We start from the raw sequence: 17,929 nt of genomic DNA, 5'->3' as shown, positions 1-17,929 counted from the left end.
TTTACTTTAGGGTCTGGGATATTAATTTCCAGTAAAAGTAGAACTGAGGGCTGCTTGTGCTCCCGTCTTGGTGCTCACACCTGTCTCCTGTGTGTACCCCAGGGCAGCCTGCCCGGAGCAGCCGGCACCCAGGGAGTGGGGACTTGGGGAACCAGGCAGCAAGTGCTTGACAGCACGGGTGGTCGTCTGACTTCAGTGCAGCGGACCCCGCAGCCCACGTGAGGCCAAAGCTTTGGGATCACCAGAGGCAAGGCCTGTAGACAGATCTGAGGTCAGGTGGGGGTAGGGGGTTCTCTGCAAAGGCTGGGAGCCCCCCCTCAGCCTCCCTCCCCCAATGGGAACTTGTGGTGTGTGGGTTGAGGCGGCTCTGGGCCTGAGGGACACAGACACCTTACTCTAGGCTGCCTGCTTTTGGGCCACTAGTCTCTGAAGTCTTCTGGCTGACCTGGGGGCTCCCCTAGTCCCTGGTCCTGCCTTTCCTGCTGGGCACAGGCTGGACTCCCAGCTGCTAGAATGACAAGTGAGGGCTGTGACCACACTGCCACCAAGGGCTCCTCCTCCAGCAGGGACCCAGCCTGGAGTGGGGGTCAGTCAGTGGGGGACAAGTAGGGACCTTCCCAGGCCACCTCTTACCAAAGTCCCCAAGGCCCCCATACAGCACCGACTTCAGGAATAAGCCATGGGCTGGGGCTACACGTGTCTGGTGCCTGCCCAGAGGGTCCCGGCTCTCAAGAATCATCTTCACCTGAGTAGGCGTCAAAGCCCCCAGCCCCACGGCCACCAGGATCGCTGTCATCCTCCGAACCTGCAGCCAAAGGCTGAGACTAGCACCATGGCCCGAGCTGCCCCCTGTACCCCCTTTCCCCCCCGCAGGCTCCAGAACAGAGCCCACCTGTCTGTACAGGAAGGACTGGCTCTCAAACTCCAGGCTCCAGAACCGCAACCTTCTGGGGACACAGGCACCTATGATGTCCAGGCCATGGGGCAGCCCAGCCCAGTCTGGCCTCAGACAAGGGAAATGGGCTGGGCAGGGGCCCCAGAAAGACGCATCCACCCTCTCCACCCCAGGGGCCTCCACTGACACCCCCACCTCTAAGGGAAACCAGTAGGGAGATTTATTTCCTCTTTTTTTTATCCTCACTCGAGGACATTTATTTTGCATTTATCTTCAGATAGAGCAGGAGGGAGAGAGGGAGAAAGAGACAAAAACACCGATGTGAAAGGGACACCTCGACTTGTTGCCACCCACACGACCCCAACCAGGGCCGGGGACAAGCTGCAACCGAGGTATGTGCCCTTAGTGGGAACTGAACCCGGGACTCTGTGTCTACGGGCCGACACTCTAACCGCTGAGCTAAACCGGCTAGGGCAGGGAGGAGATTTAAAACTACACAACTTTCCTTGTGGGAGGTGTAGCGGAGTCCTCTGGGGCCCTGCTGTGGGGATGGCCCTGGACTGGCTCAAGGGCAGCTCATCTGCTAGAGACCCAAGCCTTGGGCTGGGGCTCTGGAGAGTCTAAGGCTGGCTGCAGAAGTCCCTCCTCCCCCCAGTGCTGGCCCAAACCAGGGCAGTTCTAGAAGTCAGCAGCTGCTGTGTGGCTGAAGGCCCCCGGGGCAGCACTGGGGGCAGTGGAACCAACCGTCAGGCTGGGCCGGAACCACTGGCCTGGTGCTTCCCCAGCAGGGCCTTTTCAGCAGCTGCCAAGACCCATCCATCTCTGGGCAGGGCTGGGAGCCCTCAGATAAAGGCAGCATTCTCTCCTCTGTTTCCCAGCCTGGGGGAGGGCACAGCTGAAGGTTCATGGGCACCATCCAACTGCCCAGCATGCCCCCAACAGGTGTCCCGGACATCCTGCCTCCGCACTGCCCTTACCAAGTCCAGCCCCACAAGCTCCAGACCAGCGTGCAGGCTGCCTCTCCTCACCTGCACTCCTGAGGGAGGACCCAGGGGCCGGCTGCAGCAGAAGATACTGAGGCTCGGCGCAGCGTGCGCACGGAGCTGGTGGACGGGCTGCCGGCCGACTGGAAAGCGCTGAAATCATGTGTCCCTAGAAGGTGTTGGGCAGCCTCCTGCATGGCAGCCACTTCCAAACGGCTGCAGGGAGCCAGGTTGAGTGGTCAGGAGGAAGTGGTAGCCAGGTGGGCCCGGCAACACCCCACCCGCACTCACTGTCACACCTGCCCACACTCACTCTGCCCGCAGTGCCCAGCATCGGTCTCGTTCAAACACAGACAGCTGGTCAGGCCGGGTGCAGCCCGTAGCCAGGCGGTACAGGTAGGTCCTGGACGTGGCAGAGTATCGGGCATGGAAGTCACTGGGCACACGGAAGGCCTGCAGGACCCTGTGGGGGTAAGATTAGACACACCAGAGAAATGACCCCTGCATCGCCACACGTGTCCCCTGGGTGTGGCCCCTGTAACTCCCACAATGTTTTGTCCAGACACACAACTCCTGGGACCTCTCCTCTATCCACAGTGAGCAGAGGGGGCTCACCGGATGTCGGGGTGCCTCAGGTGGCTGTTCAGGGCCTCTGTCAGGACCTCGGGGGGGAAGGGCGGCTGGCCTGAGTGGCGCTGGACGTCCAGGTGCGCCGCATTGCTCAGGGCGTGGACCCCCGCGTCCGTGCGGCTGGAGATGACGAACTTGACCGGCACGACCGACTTCAGCTTCGCGGCGGCCTCCTGCGGGGACAGGGCGGAGACCATGCGGGCTCCCCCCTGCCCCTCCCGGGGCGCCCCTCCCCGTCCCAGGCCGCGAGCCGGCGGAGCTCACCTCCAGGTAGTTCTGGACCCCGACCGCGCGCTGGGCGCCCCTGACGGCCGCGACCCCGCTGTGGGCAGAGGGGGCGCGGGTCAGCGGGCAGAGGCCGGCCGGGGCCCACCCCCGCGGCCAGCACGGCCACTCCTCCCCGGTGCCGGCCCGGGCCGGGCGTGCAGCGCTCAGCACAGCTCCCGCCCGGCCCCCGCCGCCCTCAGGGACTAGCTCCGGCGCTTCCCGGGGGAAGTCGGGGAACGTACTTAAAGTCGGTGCCCAAGTACTGGAAGTACACGAGGTAGCGCGCCCGCACTGCGCCCGAGCCCATGGCTGGGCCGGACCGGACCCAGGGGCGCCCAGGAGAGCGGGGGCGCACGTGGGCGCTGCGCGCGCGCAGTCCAGCCAGGCTCCGGTCGCTCCCGCGCCTGCGCTGTGCGTTGGCCCCACGGCCGCCCTGGGTGGGGGGACGGGGGCGGGGTCAGGCTTAGGGAGCGGGTGCAACGTGCAGCTCGCTCGGGAGCGCGTGGGCCAGACCCGGCAGCGGCTCCCGGGAGACGCCCTCAGCCGCACTCCGACCCGCACCCCACTCGTGCGTGCACTCATTCGCCCCCCACCGCCCACGCGCTAGCTGCGCATTCTCGCGGAGCGTGTCCTTCCGCCGCGTTCCGGCCTAGCGGGTTTTGCAAACGCCCCTGGTTGCGCAACGGCCGAGTCTCTGGAGAGGGCGGGGTCCGTGCCCTCCCCGCACCCCGCGTCCCGCGTCCCAGCCGACGGCTCCGACGCCCCCCTGGCCCCCCTGTTGCTGAGTCCGCCTTCCTTTCCGACCCGGAGTGGCCCGGGAACGAAGAGGGGCAGCACGTCGGGGCGTCCGGGCCGGAGCCGGGCGTGCCCGCGGCCGCAGGGAGGGGCGTTTGGCGACGCTCCCCGGCGGTGACAGCGGGCGGCGCACTTTGGCGACGCTCCCCGGCGGTGACAGCGGGCGGCGCCCGCGCGCTGCGGACTTTGGCGACGCTCCCCGGCGGTGACAGGCGGGGCGGGGCGGCGGCGCGGCGGCCTCATTCCGGGGCGGGCGGGCGCCGAGCCGGCGCGGGCGGGCGGACAGCAGGCCGGGCCGAGGATGCCGCTCGGGGCGCCGCGGTCCTCGCGCCAGTGAGCCCGCGCGCCGCAGCCATGACGGTGGAGTTCGAGGAGTGCATCAAGGACTCGCCGCGATTCAGGTGCGCCCTCGAGGCGCGCCCTTTGTGGTCGCCGCGGTCGCCGCCCCCTCGGGGCACCGGGGCTGCCGGGGGATGGGCGTGGGGCCGGGGCGTCGTGCCCCCTTTGTGCCCGGCGCGGAAGCCGGTGACGGGAGCCGGGGGACCCCGCCTCAGACAAAGCCCGCAGCGCCCCGGGACGAGGACACGGAACAAAAGATGCCCCTGGTGCGGGTCACCTCGCGCGCGGAGGGCGCGCGCGTGGGGGCGGGGCTGCGCCGCCGGCCACCTCTCCGTGGGAGTGCCCACCCCGCTTTGTGTCTGCACCTTCGTGCTGGCCACCTGCACAGGCTGAGACCCTCCCCGGCCCTGCGGTCCTGCCCTGGCCAGGGCTGCCTGGGGCGTGGGGCGGCTGTCCCTGCGCCCTGTCGTGGGCCGTGCGCCCCAGCAGTGCGGGGAGACCGTCAGCTGGAGCCACGTGTCGGGCCTGGGGCTGGCCGCTTGACAGCGGTGACCTCGGGGTCTGGGGGGTGGGGGCTGGGCTGAGCAGACTGGCTTGGAGGGTCTGGGCTGTGGCCTGCCCTGGGTTTGTGGGTTTAGGGCTTTCTCGGAGCGCGGGCACGCTCACCCGTGTGCACCACACGGTCACCATGTGTGTACGCCTGCCTTCACCCCGCATCTCCGTGTGCAAGGTGCACATGTGGGAGATAGGTCCGTCGGCACCCTGCCCTGAGGTGCCGGACCCTGAATGTGAATGTGTGGGTGAGCTGCACCCCTGTGCTGCCACGTTTGATACATGTGTGTAGACTAGTAATGGGTGCGTGCACGCTTGTCATGTGTCACTTGTTGGTGTGGACACAGACTGTTCATCATGCTGGTGGGAGTGTTGGCACTAAACACACATTAGTGTGTTCATATGTATCTTAGCACTGGGACACAGGTCTCTGTCCACGTGACTGTGTGTGCACTGTGCTGCTGCATGCACGCACATGGGGTGGCACAGGAGTATACTTACTGTGCCTCTGTGCACATGGTCATGTGTGGTGTGTGTGCTGGGTCTCTGGGGTGTGCCAACATGAGGGCCTGTGTGTGTGTGCACCAATGGGGCTCAGCCCCCTCGAGCCAGCCTCTTGCACAACCGCCGAACAAGGGAGGCTGGGGACGAAGGGTCTGGTGGGCCCAGAGGGTGGCCCCAGGCCCTGAGCAGAGGGGTGGGGGACAACCCTCTCTGTTGGCCCATCCTGTTACTGATTGAGAGAGGGGGTGTGAGCAACTCAGGCACTCATGATCCTGGGTCCCCACCTCTGCCCCCTGTCCTCCAGGACCCAGCCTGTGGAGGGAGGTGCAGCCAGGGCCTCCGCTGGGGGCTTGGTCATGCAGCCCTTGCTCTGGCCCCTTCAAAGAGCCTCACGCTCTTCCTCCCCTTTCCTGGAAGGGTCCAGGTCCACCTTGCCTGGTCAGTTCTGGGGCCCCAGCACCCTATTCACCTCCAGGCCTTCCCTCCCAAACCAGCCTGTTCTGCCTGTGGCACGCCAGGTTGGTACGGTGGCTCTGCTGTGCTGCTCTGGCAGGGAGGGGCTGCCCCTAGAAAGTGCCCAGCCGGGCCTGGGGGAGGGGCTCAGTGGATTCACTGGGACTCTGGGCCGTGGAAGCCTCGCTCTGGGTTTCAGGTTGGGCTGCGATTTAATGGGTGCGTGAGGCCATCCTGAGGTCTCTCTGTCTGCTCAGCTTCCAGTGCAGCTGAGGCTGTAACCTGGGCTTCCGAGAGGTTGGCCTGGGCCAGGCGGGTCAGGGTGGGGCAGGCCAGGAGGATGTGGTCTGTGATGTGAGGCCATGTGACCCCAGCCCTACCAAGGGGGAACCTGCCTGTGTGCTCTTGGCTTGGGGAGAGCCCTGCAGCCCCCGTGCATGTGGCTGAGGGGGTCCAGACTCTTCCCAGACAGGCCTGGGGCCTCCACCCACCCCTGGTTCTTGGTGCCCCCTCCCTTGGGTGGGGCTTCAGGCCCTGAGTCATGGCTTTGGTGGGGGAACCAGCCTCTCCCTCCTCTGTCCTCCAAGCTGCTGAAATCCTGGCGGGAGGGCAGGGGAGGAGGCCTCTGGTCCTCAGGGGCTGGGGAGGGAGAGCTGGCACACTGGCTCCTGATGCAGCCCCACCCCTGCTGCGCCCCGGGACCAGGCGCCCAGGCCCACGGGTGGCAGCTCTCCCTGCAGCTGCCCAGGCACCTGGGGGAACTGAGGCTCCAGGGCCGCGTCTCCCTCTGCAGCATCCTCCCTGCCTTGGGACCCTGCGAGGGAGACGGAGAGGCCACAGCAGAGTCAGGGTCCCTGGGGTCTCAGCCGTCTGCAGTCAGCCACACACACCTCAGGCCACACCTCCAGGCAGTTTGGAAGGGCAGTCCTGGGTGGGCTTCGGGGCACCCTGCGGGGCCGGGCCACCTCCGGTACAAGTGGACAACCTCTCTGACTCCTCTCTGCTCCAGAATGGAGTCCGGGGAGCCTCCTGAAGGAAGGTACTGTCAGGTGGCTAGTGGGGACCCTACAAGGTCCCTGGGACCACCCCCCCAGCTCCTAATGGAGGTCATTCTGAGCTACACTCCCCCAAGAGGGACCAGGTCCTACCCTCTAGGCCTTGGGAAATCCTGGAACACGCCCCTCCCCCTGCCCGCCTCTCCCCTCTGCCTGACCCCGCCCAAGGCCTGTCCCAGGAGGCCTGCCTCCCGCCCCTGGCCTGAGCCCCATTCTGCTTGTCCCTAGATCCTAGGAGGCCAGATGGGCCCAGCTCACCAGCTGAGGGGGTAGGGGGCAGTGGATACTGGCCTGATTTTCCTATTTCCTGTTCCCGGAGCATGGGGGGGGGGGGGGTCACGTGCCTGATCCATCTGCCTCTGCCTTCCGGGGATTCTCCTGTCCGTGGCTTCTCTGGTGATGTCATGTGTTAACTCTCCCCTCCCCGAGGTTGTGCTGTCAGGCGAAGGCGTGGGCTTCTCGGAAGCCTGACCCACCCCTCTCTCCTTGCAGACGGTGCCAGTCTGTGTTTTGAGGCTGGGGGAGTCTGAGATCTCATGGGGCCTAGGGAACCAGGGGGATTGAGCACCCTTGCTCTGGGCTCTGGCTGAGACAAGTTTGCTGCAGGGGCCACCAAGCGGGGTGGGGGGTCTAGTCGGGGTCTGGGGTCAACTCCGGGCCCTGGGGCTGGGCAGGGGATAGCTGGCCGGCCTTGTGCCACCCTGAGCGTGCACCTGCGCTGGGGTGTCAGCCCTTTCTTCTGTCCTCAGACATGTCTGGCCTCTGTCTGGGGCCACAGCAGCCTGACCCCAGATGGGGCGGCCCGTGCACTTGGGCCTCTTTCTGCTTGGGGGTGGGGTGGGTGCTGGGCAGCTCAAGGTCAGCTGGACCTGGGCCCTCCTGCCTTCTCCTGGTGGCAGCCTCTCCCTGCTTCCATTTCCTGGCCTGTCTGCGGCCAAGGGGCCAAGGGTCAGCCGACAGCAGCAAGCACCACGGGCCCAACAGCACCCTTGGGAAGGCGCATGGGGAGGTGAAGACCCAGCTGACACGTGGTGAGGGCATCTGGCTGCAGGCTGACCCCTGGCCGACCTGTTCCCCTTGCAGGGCAACTATTGACGAGGTGGAGACAGATGTGGTCGAGATCGAGGCCAAACTGGACAAGGTGAGGGACTGGGGAGCACAGGGGTCCAAGGCTGCCCCCCCCAGCCACCAGTCTGTGCACGCGCGTGTGAGCGACATGTGCTGTGCGTGGGGTGTGTAGCCATGCTCTGTGCACAGACGTGGTGGTGGGGCTACCCTGCTGTCTGCCTCACCTGTCCCGTTGCACACGCGGCACCTGTGTGTCCGCCCGGGTCTCCCATCAGGCGAGGGGGTCCTGCTGGTGAGTTTCCTCCAGTGTGTCCCCAGGGCCAGAGACAGCTGCTGGGAGGCTGTGCCTTTGAGTGACCAGGTTAGGGGGCCAGAGGGGGGCTGGGGGAGGAAGGAGGGTAGCACCCTGAGCCCCCCGGGCCAGGACCACATGCTCACCCCAGCCCTGGGTTTTCTGCTCCAACCTCCTGCTCTGGATCCAAGGCCCAGGTGGCACCAGGCTGTCTAGCACCCAGTGGGCTCGGGAGGGAGGGAGGGCGGGCAGTGGTCCCTCCCCTGCCTGGGGCCGCTCAGGGCAGCTGTGTTCTGGGCACCGCTGGGCCCTGAGCTGCGTTCTGCTGCCCCAGCCTCTTGACGGCTGGCAGAGGCAGGTGGCCTGAGTGTCCCTCCTCCGACCTGTCCGCAGCTGGTCAAGCTGTGCAGCGGCATGATCGAGGCCGGCAAGGCCTACGTCACAACCAACAGGCTCTTTGTGAGCGGCGTCCGAGACCTGTCTCAGCAGTGCCAGGGTGACACCGTCATCTCGGTGAGGGGCGGCCGACCTCTGACAGGGGCAGGCTTGGGCAGGCAGGGCTCAGGCCCTGGGAGCAGGTGGGCATCTGTGCGGGGCTGCGGGTGGTTCTGTGGCCTGTCGCCGGGAAGGTGCTGGCCACTCAGGGGCCATAGCTGTCCCAGCTGAGTGAGGGGCCTCCCTACCCTGCCCCCCAGGAATGTCTGCAGAGGTTTGGAGACAGCCTGCAGGAGATGGTCAATTACCACATGGTAAGCCTGCCAGGGTGGGGCGGTGTGTGAGGGCCCGTCCAAGGGCAGCTCTGAGGGAGCTGAGCTGGCTGGCGGGCCGGCTGAGGGAGCAGCCGTGTTTCCATGTCTGCAGGCTGTGGGGTGGGGGCTGTCACGGTTCTCTGCTGTGTCCTGGGTGAGGGTCAGATAGTGGGGTGGGCGGGGGAGGCGGCGGCACAGCCCAGGACCGAGGGCAGTGGGGTCTTGCGGGAGATGCCTTGGAGTTTTATCCAGGGCTCCCCAACCAGGCAGGAGTCTCCAGCCATGCAGCAGAAGCATCTCCCAGGCTGACCCCATGGCCTCTGGATGACTCCAGTCGCTAGATGACTCTGACCTCACTGCTGCCCGGGCTGGGGCTGGGTGACCTCGAGCCCTTGGGGACACAGAGCATGGACACAGCAGGGCCTGAGGCACACGTGGGTGGTTGGACAGTGGCCTGGGAACCAGAGCCCCAGACTAAACAAGGGGCCCCACCCCCCGAAGGGGAAGTTCAGAAATAAACCAGCTCAGAACAGCTCGTCCTGCCCTGTCTGTCTGCTTCCAAATCAGGCCCCCCACATGGGTGGATCTGATTCCGGGTCCCCTGCATGCTGTGGGGAGCTCTCTAGCTCCCAGGCCAGGCCCCTCGGGAGCTCTGGCTCTGACCCCACCCCTCCCGCTGCAGGATGGTTTCCCTTGAGGTGGCGGGTGTCGCCAGGTGCCCTGGGTGTGCCTGCCCTGTCCGGCCAGTGTGCTGGGGCCATAGGAGGGGCCCGACTGGGACAGCTTTGGCTCCTAGTCTGGTGTAGAGCCAGGAGGGGAGATGGGCAGGTGGTCACAGCTGTCGCCTCTGGGCACCAGCCCAGGCCTGGGGCCCCATCCTCTCCCCTGGACCCTGTGAGGCTGTCTCTGTGGGGGTGACCAGCTGGGGCCCAGACTGGGCTGGGTGGATGGGGCTTCCCCAGAACAGGGGCCTGGACCCTAGGGTCATGTAGGGACAGACCACTCACACCTGCACTGTCCCTTGGTCCCCAGATCCTATTTGACCAGGCCCAGAGGTCCGTGCGGCAACAGCTCCACAACTTCATCAAGGAGTGAGTGGCCCGAGGCCCCAGCCCCTAAGGGAGGTCATTCCCAGCCTGGGAGGGGTCAGTGGGGATGTCTGTGCTGGAGTGGGGAGCAGACCTGCTGCGTTCGATCTGGGGGGTCCTGGGGCCTGCTCGGGCGGGGCCTCACCCCTAGGCCTCAGGCTCTGGGTGGGGGTGGTCAGCAAGGGTGAAGGCTTAGAACGGGGGCAGGGCTGGAGGGCAGGATGAAGGCCTCAGGCGAGGGGTGAGGTCCATGGAGGGAGTCAGGTGGTGGTGGGAGGAGGTGAGGTCTTGGGGGGATCTGAGCTCAGCACCTCTGTGTGCATTTGGGGTGCCTATGGGACCCTTGAGTGATGCCATGTTGAAGTTGGGTGCATGAGTCTGGAATCTGGGTTGAAGATGGGGGTCACCCCAGGCTGGACCAACCCTGGGAGTGAGGTGGTGAAGGGCCAGGGTGGGCCCCAGATCAGGGAAGGGGGCAGGGAAGAGAAGAGAGGGGTGCCCAGTGTGGTGGGAGGAGGAGAGAGGGGTGCAGTGCAGGTGGGCAGGGAGGCCCTGGCCGGAGGCTGTGTGGCTAGAGCATCAGGAGGGCAGTTTCATGAAGGGGGAGACCCCACGTTGCCCCTCCCGGGAGCCTCTGACCCGACCCTGCTGCCCCAGGGACGTGCGAAAGTTCAAGGAGACCAAGAAGCAGTTTGACAAAGTGCGAGAAGACCTGGAGCTGTCCCTGGTGAGGAATGCCCAGGCCCCGAGGCACCGGCCCCACGAGGTGGAGGAGGCCACAGGCGCCCTGACCCTCACCCGAAAGTGCTTCCGTCACCTGGCACTAGACTACGTGCTGCAGGTCAGCAGCTGGCAGGAGGGTCGGAGCCTGGAGGTGGGGAGGCGTCCTGGGCTCCTGCAGACAGAGCTGATGTCGGAGAGGCACCCCTGCCTGGGGAAAACCCGTGTCAGATCTTGGGAGGTCAGAGGGGGGCAGTCAGAGTCCAGAGGTGGGGATGGGCTGGGATAGGCCAGGGGCTGCAGGCTGCAGGGTGGAGGCCTGGGAGACCTTGCTGAGGGAGGGCTTGGAGGACCTTGGAGCAGGGTGATCATTCCTGACCTCGCCTGTGGGAGGGACCCAACTTGCTGATGTGGAAAGGACTCCCGGCCATGGGAGGATGGGGTTGGTCCAAGTGCAGGGCCATGAAGGTGAGCTGGGGGCCTCAGGGGACCACAAGCAGCTCAAGGGGACTCTGTGGCAAGGTGCAGGTCATGGGCTACCTCGACCCCAACACCCTTACCCTCTTCACTCCTCCCCTGCCAGATCAATGTCCTCCAGGCCAAGAAGAAGTTTGAGATCTTGGATTCTGTGAGTGCCCTGCACGGGGCAGGTGGGGGTGTGCACAGGGGTGCCGGGTGTGGGTGGCCTCACCGGCGCCTCCCCTCTGCAGATGCTGTCCTTCATGCATGCCCAGTACAGCTTCTTCCAGCAGGGCTACAGCCTGCTGCACCAGCTGGACCCCTACATGAAGAAGCTGGCGGCTGAGGTGAGCCAGCAGGGAGGGGGGGACCCAGGCCAGGGTCTCAGGGGTGTGGGTCCCTTCTTCCCTGACACCCCTTCCCACAGCTGGACCAGCTGGTGATCGACTCAGCAGTGGAGAAGCGGGAGATGGAACACAGACATGCGGCCATCCAGCAGCGGGTGAGCCCCGACCTCCTGCACGGGGAGGCCACCACCTCCACCCCCTCCACACTGCTGACCTGGGAGGCCCATGGCACATACACATGCTCCATCCCTTACCCCAGGCCTGCCCACGCTGCGGGGTCCCCATCCTTAGGGGCCGGGGCGGGGGTGGGCAGATGGCCAGCCCCTCAGTGCAGAGATGCTGAGGCCTTCCTTCAAGGCCAGTGGTAGTCTCTGGAGCCTCCTACTTTGGTCACCTGCTGGACAGTTGCCCCCACATTGCCCAGGGTGGGGGTGGCTGCAGGTGGAGCCACTGTTCCAGAATCGCTGCGAGCCTGGACAGTGGGGGGCTGGGGTGGGGCTGCCGTTCACTGGTGTTCTCTATCTCCTCCCCCCTCCCCTTCTGCTCTGCCCCAGACACTGCTGCAGGTGAGTAGGCGTCCACCCTAGGGGGAGGGAGTTAGGGGAGGGCCAGAGGGGGGACGGCTGCCCTCCCTCACGCCGAGGCACTTCAGCACCAAGGACACTTCCCCGTAAGCGGTGGCTGGCACCAGTGAGGACTCCAGCTGAGCGGGGTGCATCCCCTGGGAGTGGCCGCAGCTGTCCCTTCTGTCCCCGCTCAGCCAGGGGGCAGGTGGCGGGCCTCCTCTCCCGCTGCTAAGCACACAGGACAGCACTCTGTCCCCAGCCTGGTGAATGGAGCTCTGTCAGGCAGGGAGCAGGGATGTCCCCTCCCCCCAGCTGGCGGCATGAATGGGGCTCGGGATGGGGGAGGCAGCTTCCTTCCTGATCCCAGAGCTGTTTCTGCCAGGCTGGGGGGAGCGGTGTGTGAGGCAGCTGCCCCCAGGGGCGTTTGGGCAGAAGCCTTGCTCAGGTCCGGGGTGGGCACTCACTGGGGGCCCGGCTCCGGCTCCCCCAGGACTTCTCCTACGATGAGCCCAAAGCGGAGTTTGATGTGGACGCGCCCAGCGGCGTGGTGATGGAGGGCTACCTCTTCAAGAGGGCCAGCAACGCCTTCAAGACATGGAACCGGTGAGAGCAGGCCTTCTCGGGGGGCAGGCAGCGGGGTGGACCTGCGGCCGGCCCTGCCTGACCCCTCCTGGCCCGTCCACCTGCCCAGGCGCTGGTTCTCCATCCAGAACAGCCAGCTGGTCTACCAGAAGAAGCTGAAGGTGTGTGCAGAGCCCCTGCCCACCTGGGCCCCGGGGTGGGCAGAGGACAGGGACGCGCATGGTGGTCTGAGTGGTCAGGGGACAGAGAGCACTTGGGTCTCGGGCGGTCAGTGAGGCAGAGCAGCGCGTGGGTGGTCAGGGCTGGGTGCTGAGGTGAGGCCACCGTGTGCTGCCTGCAGGACGCGCTGACCGTGGTGGTGGACGACCTCCGCCTGTGTTCCGTGAAGCCCTGTGAGGACACCGAGCGGAGGTTCTGCTTTGAGGTCGTGTCACCGGCCAAGTGAGGAAGCCCAGCCGGTGGGGTCAGGGCGGGGCCCCCGCCTGCCCGGCCTGATGTCCCCTCCCCCCAGGAGCTGCATGCTGCAGGCTGACTCGGAGAAGCTCCGGCAAGCCTGGGTCCAAGCTGTGCAAGCCAGCATCGCGTCCGCCTACCGAGAGAGCCCAGACAGCTGCTACAGCGAGGTGGGCCGCCGGCTCCGCCCGGCCCCTGCGGGCTGCGTGCCCGCGTGGGTGCCCTGTGGGTGTGAGTGTGCCTGTGTGCACCGGCTTTGCTTCGGGGTCCTAGCCTGCGCTGGCACCTCCGGCCGGGAGGAGGAGGGGGCCTGCTGGGGAAGGTGAGGCTGGTGCTCCTGAAGGGCTGAGTGGCCCCTCGCCGTCCCCAGAGGCTGGACCGCACGGCATCCCCGTCCACAAGCAGCATCGACTCTGCCACGGACTCGAGGGAGCGCGGCGCCAAGGGCGAGAGCGTGCTTCAGCGCGTGCAGGGTGTGGCGGGCAACGGCCAGTGTGGCGACTGTGGCCAGCCGGACCCCCGCTGGGCCAGCATCAACCTGGGCGTGCTGCTGTGCATCGAGTGCTCAGGCATCCACAGGTGGGCCCACGGCGGGCGGGGTGTGGGGGGGCGCCAGGCTGAGCAGCCCGCTCACCCCTGCCTCCCGCTGTCCAGGAGCCTGGGTGTCCACTGCTCCAAGGTGCGGTCCCTGACGCTGGACTCCTGGGAGCCTGAGCTGCTGAAGGTGTGTGGGGGCCAGTGTAGGCAGCAGCCGCTGGCGGGGGTGTGTGGAAGGGGCTGGTTCTGCAGAAGAGGGGTGTCTGTGAGCTGGGGCTGAGGCCCGCACACCCCATCTCCTGCAGCTGATGTGTGAGCTGGGAAACAGCACTGTGAACCAGATCTACGAGGCCCAGTGCGAGGGGCCGGGCAGCCGGAAGCCCACGGCCAACAGCCCCAGGTGAGGTGGGCACAGCACGGACGGCGTGGTGAACCCCAGCCCTGAGTGCGGCCTCATGTCCACCTTGTTCCAGGCAGGACAAGGAGGCCTGGATCAAGGACAAGTACGTGGAAAAGAAGTTCCTGCGGAAGCTGCCCTCCAGGTCGTCCCGGGAGGCCCCAAGGCGCTGGCGGGCCCTGAAGTGCCTGGGCCACCACAGCTCTCCCCGGGCCCCCACTGCCCGCCGCAAGGTCCGGATGGAGCCTGTCCTGCCCTCCGTAGCTGCTCTGTCCTCAGGTGGGAGGGCTTCCCACTCCCCTGGACGGGGCGGGGAGAGGGCTCCGTGGGCTCAGACGCTGCGGCGTCAGGGCTGGCAGGCAGGGGACAGGCTCACCGTGCACAGTGACACCCCCCCCCCCCCCCGCAGGTGCTGTGGAGCGCAGGTTCCGCCGGGACTCCCTCTTCGGCCCTGATGAGCTGGACTCACTGTTCTCCTACTTCGATGCAGGGGCTGCTGCGGCCGGTCCACGCAGTGAGTGCTGCGCACACCCCAGCCCCGCTGCCCAGCCCTCTGCCCAGCCAGGGCAGCAGGGCAGGGCCAGGTGTGGCTCACCAGGAGGGTGGCCGCCATGCACACTTGCTGGGGGGCTGGCAGGACAGGTGTTTGCAGGGAGGACAGGGCTCCGAGGTGGTGTCATGGGAGGCTGGTCGGGGGTGGGGAGCACAGGGTCAAGCAGGGCTACGGCTGGGGCAGGGCCTTGGGGGCTGGGGCCACGACCCTTGAGCGGTGTGTGTGCCTGGGTGTGTGCACACAGGAGTACCTGTGTCAGAGTGTACAAACAGGTGTATGCTGTGGGTGTGTGTGCACGTGTGTGCTGGGGGCCTGGGAACGCGTGACATGATGTACACCTCTTTCTCTTGGAGTTGGGGGGCAGTTCCTGCACATAGCTTTCCCTGGGAGCTGCCTGCTAACAGCTGGTCAGCACCTCCTGGCCTGGAGCAGGTCCCGAGCCTTCCTGGGCATTGTGGGCAGAGACGTGGACCTCAGCCAAGACCCGGCAGGGCTGAGGGGGTGACCGGGCAGCAGAGGGCGCTGTCTCACCATCCCTGAGCCTGGGGCTCTTGCAGAGCTGCCCTCGGTTGAGCTGGACTGAGCGCTCAGTAGTGCTGCCTGGGGCCGCCTGCAGGGCTTGGCCAAGACTCCCCACTGGGCAGTGGCCTCCTAGCATGCACTGGCCACAAACAGGGCTGAACACCTACAGCCTGCACACGCCCGCCCATCCTGCTGGGGCTGACCAGCCCAAGAGTGGGGGTCTACCCATTACTGGTTCTGCCCCTTTTCCTCCCATCCTGGGCAGGGCCTCCCTGCCCCCTAATGGGGGCTGGTCTTGCCCCTGGGGGCATCCTGGAGGATGGTTGGGGTTTGAGGAGGAGTCAGGGATGCTCAGGACCCCTCTGCCTATGGACCCCGCAGGTCTGAGCAGCGACAGTGGCTTAGGGGGTAGCTCCGACGGCAGCTCGGACGTCCTGGCCTTCAGCGCGGGCTCCGTGGTGGACAGCGTCACTGAGGAGGGTGGGTGTCTGTCTCCCCATCTCCGTTGCAGCCCCTCCCCAGCCCTCCTCCCCTGCTCCGGGGCAGGTCATCGCCCCTGACTCCTGATCACCCTCCTTCCTCACAGAGGGCGCAGAGTCGGAGGGCTCCAGTGGCGAGGCGGATGGAGAGGCCGAAGCCTGGGGCTTGGCAGATGTGCGCGAACTGCACCCCGGGCTACTGGCGCATCGCGCAGCACGTACCCGCGACCTCCCCGCGCTGGCCGCGGCGTTGGCCCACGGGGCCGAGGTCAACTGGGCAGACACAGAGGACGAGGGCAAGACGCCATTGGTGCAGGCCGTGCTAGGGGTGAGCAGGGCTGGGCGCCGGGCACAGGTGCACGCTGACACGTGGCGTCTTCAATCCTGCTCCCTGGGGGACTTGTGCACAGGGCCTTGCCCTGCAGTGGACACCGGGCTGGGTCTGGCTGAGGGTGCCCTGGGCCCTACTAGGGGCCATCCCCCCGGCTCACTGTGACTTCCCCTGGCTCCCCAGGGCTCCTTGATCGTCTGTGAATTTCTCCTGCAAAACGGAGCCGACGTGAACCAAAGAGACAGCCGGGGCCGGGCTCCCCTGCACCATGCCACGCTGCTGGGCCACACTGGGTGAGTCAGCAGTGCCCTCCTGCTCACCTTCGGCCGAGTCACCTGGGCACACCCCGACTCATCTCTGCCCCCAGCCAGGTCTGCCTGTTCCTGAAGCGGGGCGCTGACCAGCACGCCCTGGACCACGAGCAGCAGGACCCGCTGAGCATCGCGGTCCAGGAGGCTAACGCTGACATCGTCACGCTGTGAGCACAGGCTGGGTTTGGGCACCGTAGGGGGCGCCGCAGGGGGGTGGGGGGGGGCGCCGTGGGCCCCGTGGCGCCCTCACACTGCGCTTCCCTCAGGCTACGCCTGGCGCGCATGGCTGAGGAGATGCGGGAGGCGGAGGCACCCCCAGGCCAGCTGGGCCCCCTAGCAGGCAGCAGCCCCACCGAGCTCCAGTACCGCAGGTGCATCCAGGAGTTCATCAGCCTCCACCTGGAGGAGAGCTAGGGCGGTGGGCCCGGAAACTGCAACACTGGGCCACCCGGCCCATTTCCCGAGTCCCGGTGCCCCAGGGCACTCTGGGGCCCCACCAGCCCGCTCCACCCTCCTGGAGCTGCCCAGAACCCCGGGGCTGGGAGAGGGACCCCAGCACGGAGTCTTCTGAAGCCCCACGTTTCCCCAGAGGTGCTGACCCTAGGTCTTCAGGTGACTCCTTCCAGGGGGGCCCGGGCTGCTCATGTCACAAACCACTCTCAAGGCTCTGTGTCACCTCGTGCCCCCTGTCCCCAGGGCCCATGTCACCTCGAGCTCCCTGTCCCCAGGGCTCATGTCACCTTGTGCCCCTCTGTCCCAGGGGCCTGTGCCACCTTGTGCCCCCACTTTTATTGCCCCAGACACAGACCCGCTAGTTGGGTCCCTCCTACACCCCCCAGAGCCCTTCCACTAGGCCCTGAGGCTGGTGGCTGGCCACCAGCTCCTTGTGAGGGCAGAAGGGGCAGCCCATCCAGGGAACCAACCCATGTACCTCACTTAGTGACCCCAGCCTCCAGGCTGGGCTTCTAGGGTGCTGGGGGGGTCTGGTGTGGGGTCTCAGCCCTGGCTGGACGCAGGCGTCCCGAGGCCACGTGGCTGGCCACGCAGGCCCCGTGCCTGCCGGGTGGCCCTAGACCGGTCCTTGCCTCCTCGGGAAGCACTTGGCCCAGAGCAGGTGCATCAAGGACTCTGGCACTTTGCGCCCCGCATCGGATGCTGTCGTGGACGGAGTGGGTTTTCTACAGCCACCCTGTCTCACGTTCTCGCCTCTTTCCTCTGTGGACTCTGGAGGACCACCTTGACTCTGGCTCCGTCTGCCGACGGGGAGGCCCCACAGCTCTGACCGCCGCTCGCCAGCTCCCCACTCGGGCTGGGCCCTTGGATGGGGCCAGGGGCCCTCGGCTCACTCCCAGGGCCCACAATGCCTTCTGCATTCCCCACTCCTGGAGCCCTGGGGCCGCGGCCGGCCTCTCCCAGCTCCCGTCCTTGATCAGGCCAAGGCCAGTCAGCTGGTCACTATGCAAAGGCTGCCCAAGGAGGCTCCATGGGTGGCGAGGTGGGCACTGACCGGCCCCCACGTCCCTCACCTGCTGGCTGTGACTCCTTCCTCTCTCCCTGCTTGAGCTCTGCCCACCCCCAGCCTGTCAGTGCCTCCTGCCTGGCCTCAGGCGGGGGGCGCCCACTCCAGATCACAGTAATAAACTGCTGCCTGCCATGGGCTCCCTGCCTGCTTCGCTGTCTCCGCTGCGGGGTGCCTCTGGCCCCTGCCTGTGCTGAGGGGGCCCCGAGTAGGGTAGCACCAGACCCCCAAAAGGATGCAGTAAGCCAGAACCCACGGGCCTGATGGGGGGCCTGGGGGGCCTTTGATGAAAACTGACTCCTACCACCCAGCCCCTCTTCCCTGTGCCTCTGCTATTCTCTGCCTGGCCTGTGGCTCCTGGTAGGAGTAAGGGTGGATGCCGACTGGCAAGAATGGTCTGGGTCTGGTCTGGTCTCCTGGGCAAGCCCTAGGTCTGCATGGTGGCCACATGCTCAGTGTCCTCCTGTCCCCCAGCCCCCAAAG

General features: G+C 66.5%; 2 protein-coding genes across 5 annotated transcripts; one reads left to right on the top strand and one right to left on the bottom strand.

Moving 5' to 3' along the window:
- Nucleotides 1-19: 19 nt before the first annotated feature.
- Nucleotides 20-3,098, bottom strand: PUSL1 (pseudouridine synthase like 1). 2 transcript variants are annotated; one of them, XM_036281459.1, is made up of 8 exons: nt 3,018-3,098; nt 2,773-2,830; nt 2,494-2,681; nt 2,192-2,341; nt 1,924-2,094; nt 893-947; nt 634-805; nt 20-254 (listed from the first exon to the last, which is right to left on the bottom strand). In XM_036281459.1, the coding sequence occupies exons 1-8, from the start codon at nt 3,080-3,082 to the stop codon at nt 193-195; spliced, it is 921 nt and encodes a 306-aa protein (XP_036137352.1). In that variant the 5' UTR covers nt 3,083-3,098; the 3' UTR covers nt 20-192. The 2 variants fall into 2 exon arrangements, with proteins under 2 accessions (XP_036137352.1, XP_036137351.1); XM_036281458.1 differs by lacking the exon at nt 20-254 and having other exon boundaries at nt 258-805.
- Nucleotides 3,099-3,892: 794 nt separating this feature from the next.
- ACAP3 (ArfGAP with coiled-coil, ankyrin repeat and PH domains 3) lies at nt 3,893-17,579 on the top strand. 3 transcript variants are annotated; one of them, XM_036281482.1, is made up of 24 exons: nt 3,893-3,971; nt 7,557-7,614; nt 8,227-8,346; nt 8,529-8,582; nt 9,615-9,673; nt 10,328-10,511; nt 10,974-11,018; nt 11,101-11,196; nt 11,277-11,351; nt 11,751-11,762; nt 12,253-12,365; nt 12,454-12,505; nt 12,685-12,785; nt 12,856-12,967; nt 13,168-13,376; nt 13,452-13,521; nt 13,640-13,734; nt 13,808-14,010; nt 14,141-14,245; nt 15,188-15,286; nt 15,393-15,613; nt 15,800-15,909; nt 15,984-16,094; nt 16,194-17,579. In XM_036281482.1, exons 1-24 carry the CDS (start codon nt 3,925-3,927, stop codon nt 16,339-16,341), a joined length of 2,499 nt encoding a protein of 832 aa, XP_036137375.1. In that variant the 5' UTR covers nt 3,893-3,924; the 3' UTR covers nt 16,342-17,579. The 3 variants fall into 3 exon arrangements, with proteins under 3 accessions (XP_036137375.1, XP_036137377.1, XP_036137376.1); XM_036281483.1 differs by lacking the exon at nt 3,893-3,971 and adding an exon at nt 5,621-5,715; XM_036281484.1 differs by lacking the exon at nt 16,194-17,579 and having other exon boundaries at nt 15,988-16,072.
- Nucleotides 17,580-17,929: the final 350 nt, after the last annotated feature.

The sequence above is a fragment of the Molossus molossus genome, unplaced genomic scaffold (genome assembly GCF_014108415.1).
Source record: "Molossus molossus isolate mMolMol1 unplaced genomic scaffold, mMolMol1.p scaffold_m16_p_35, whole genome shotgun sequence".
Classification (NCBI taxonomy): Eukaryota; Metazoa; Chordata; class Mammalia; order Chiroptera; family Molossidae; genus Molossus; species Molossus molossus.
The sequence above is the reverse complement of the archived record's forward strand: the minus strand, read 5'-3'. Positions and strand labels throughout refer to the sequence as shown.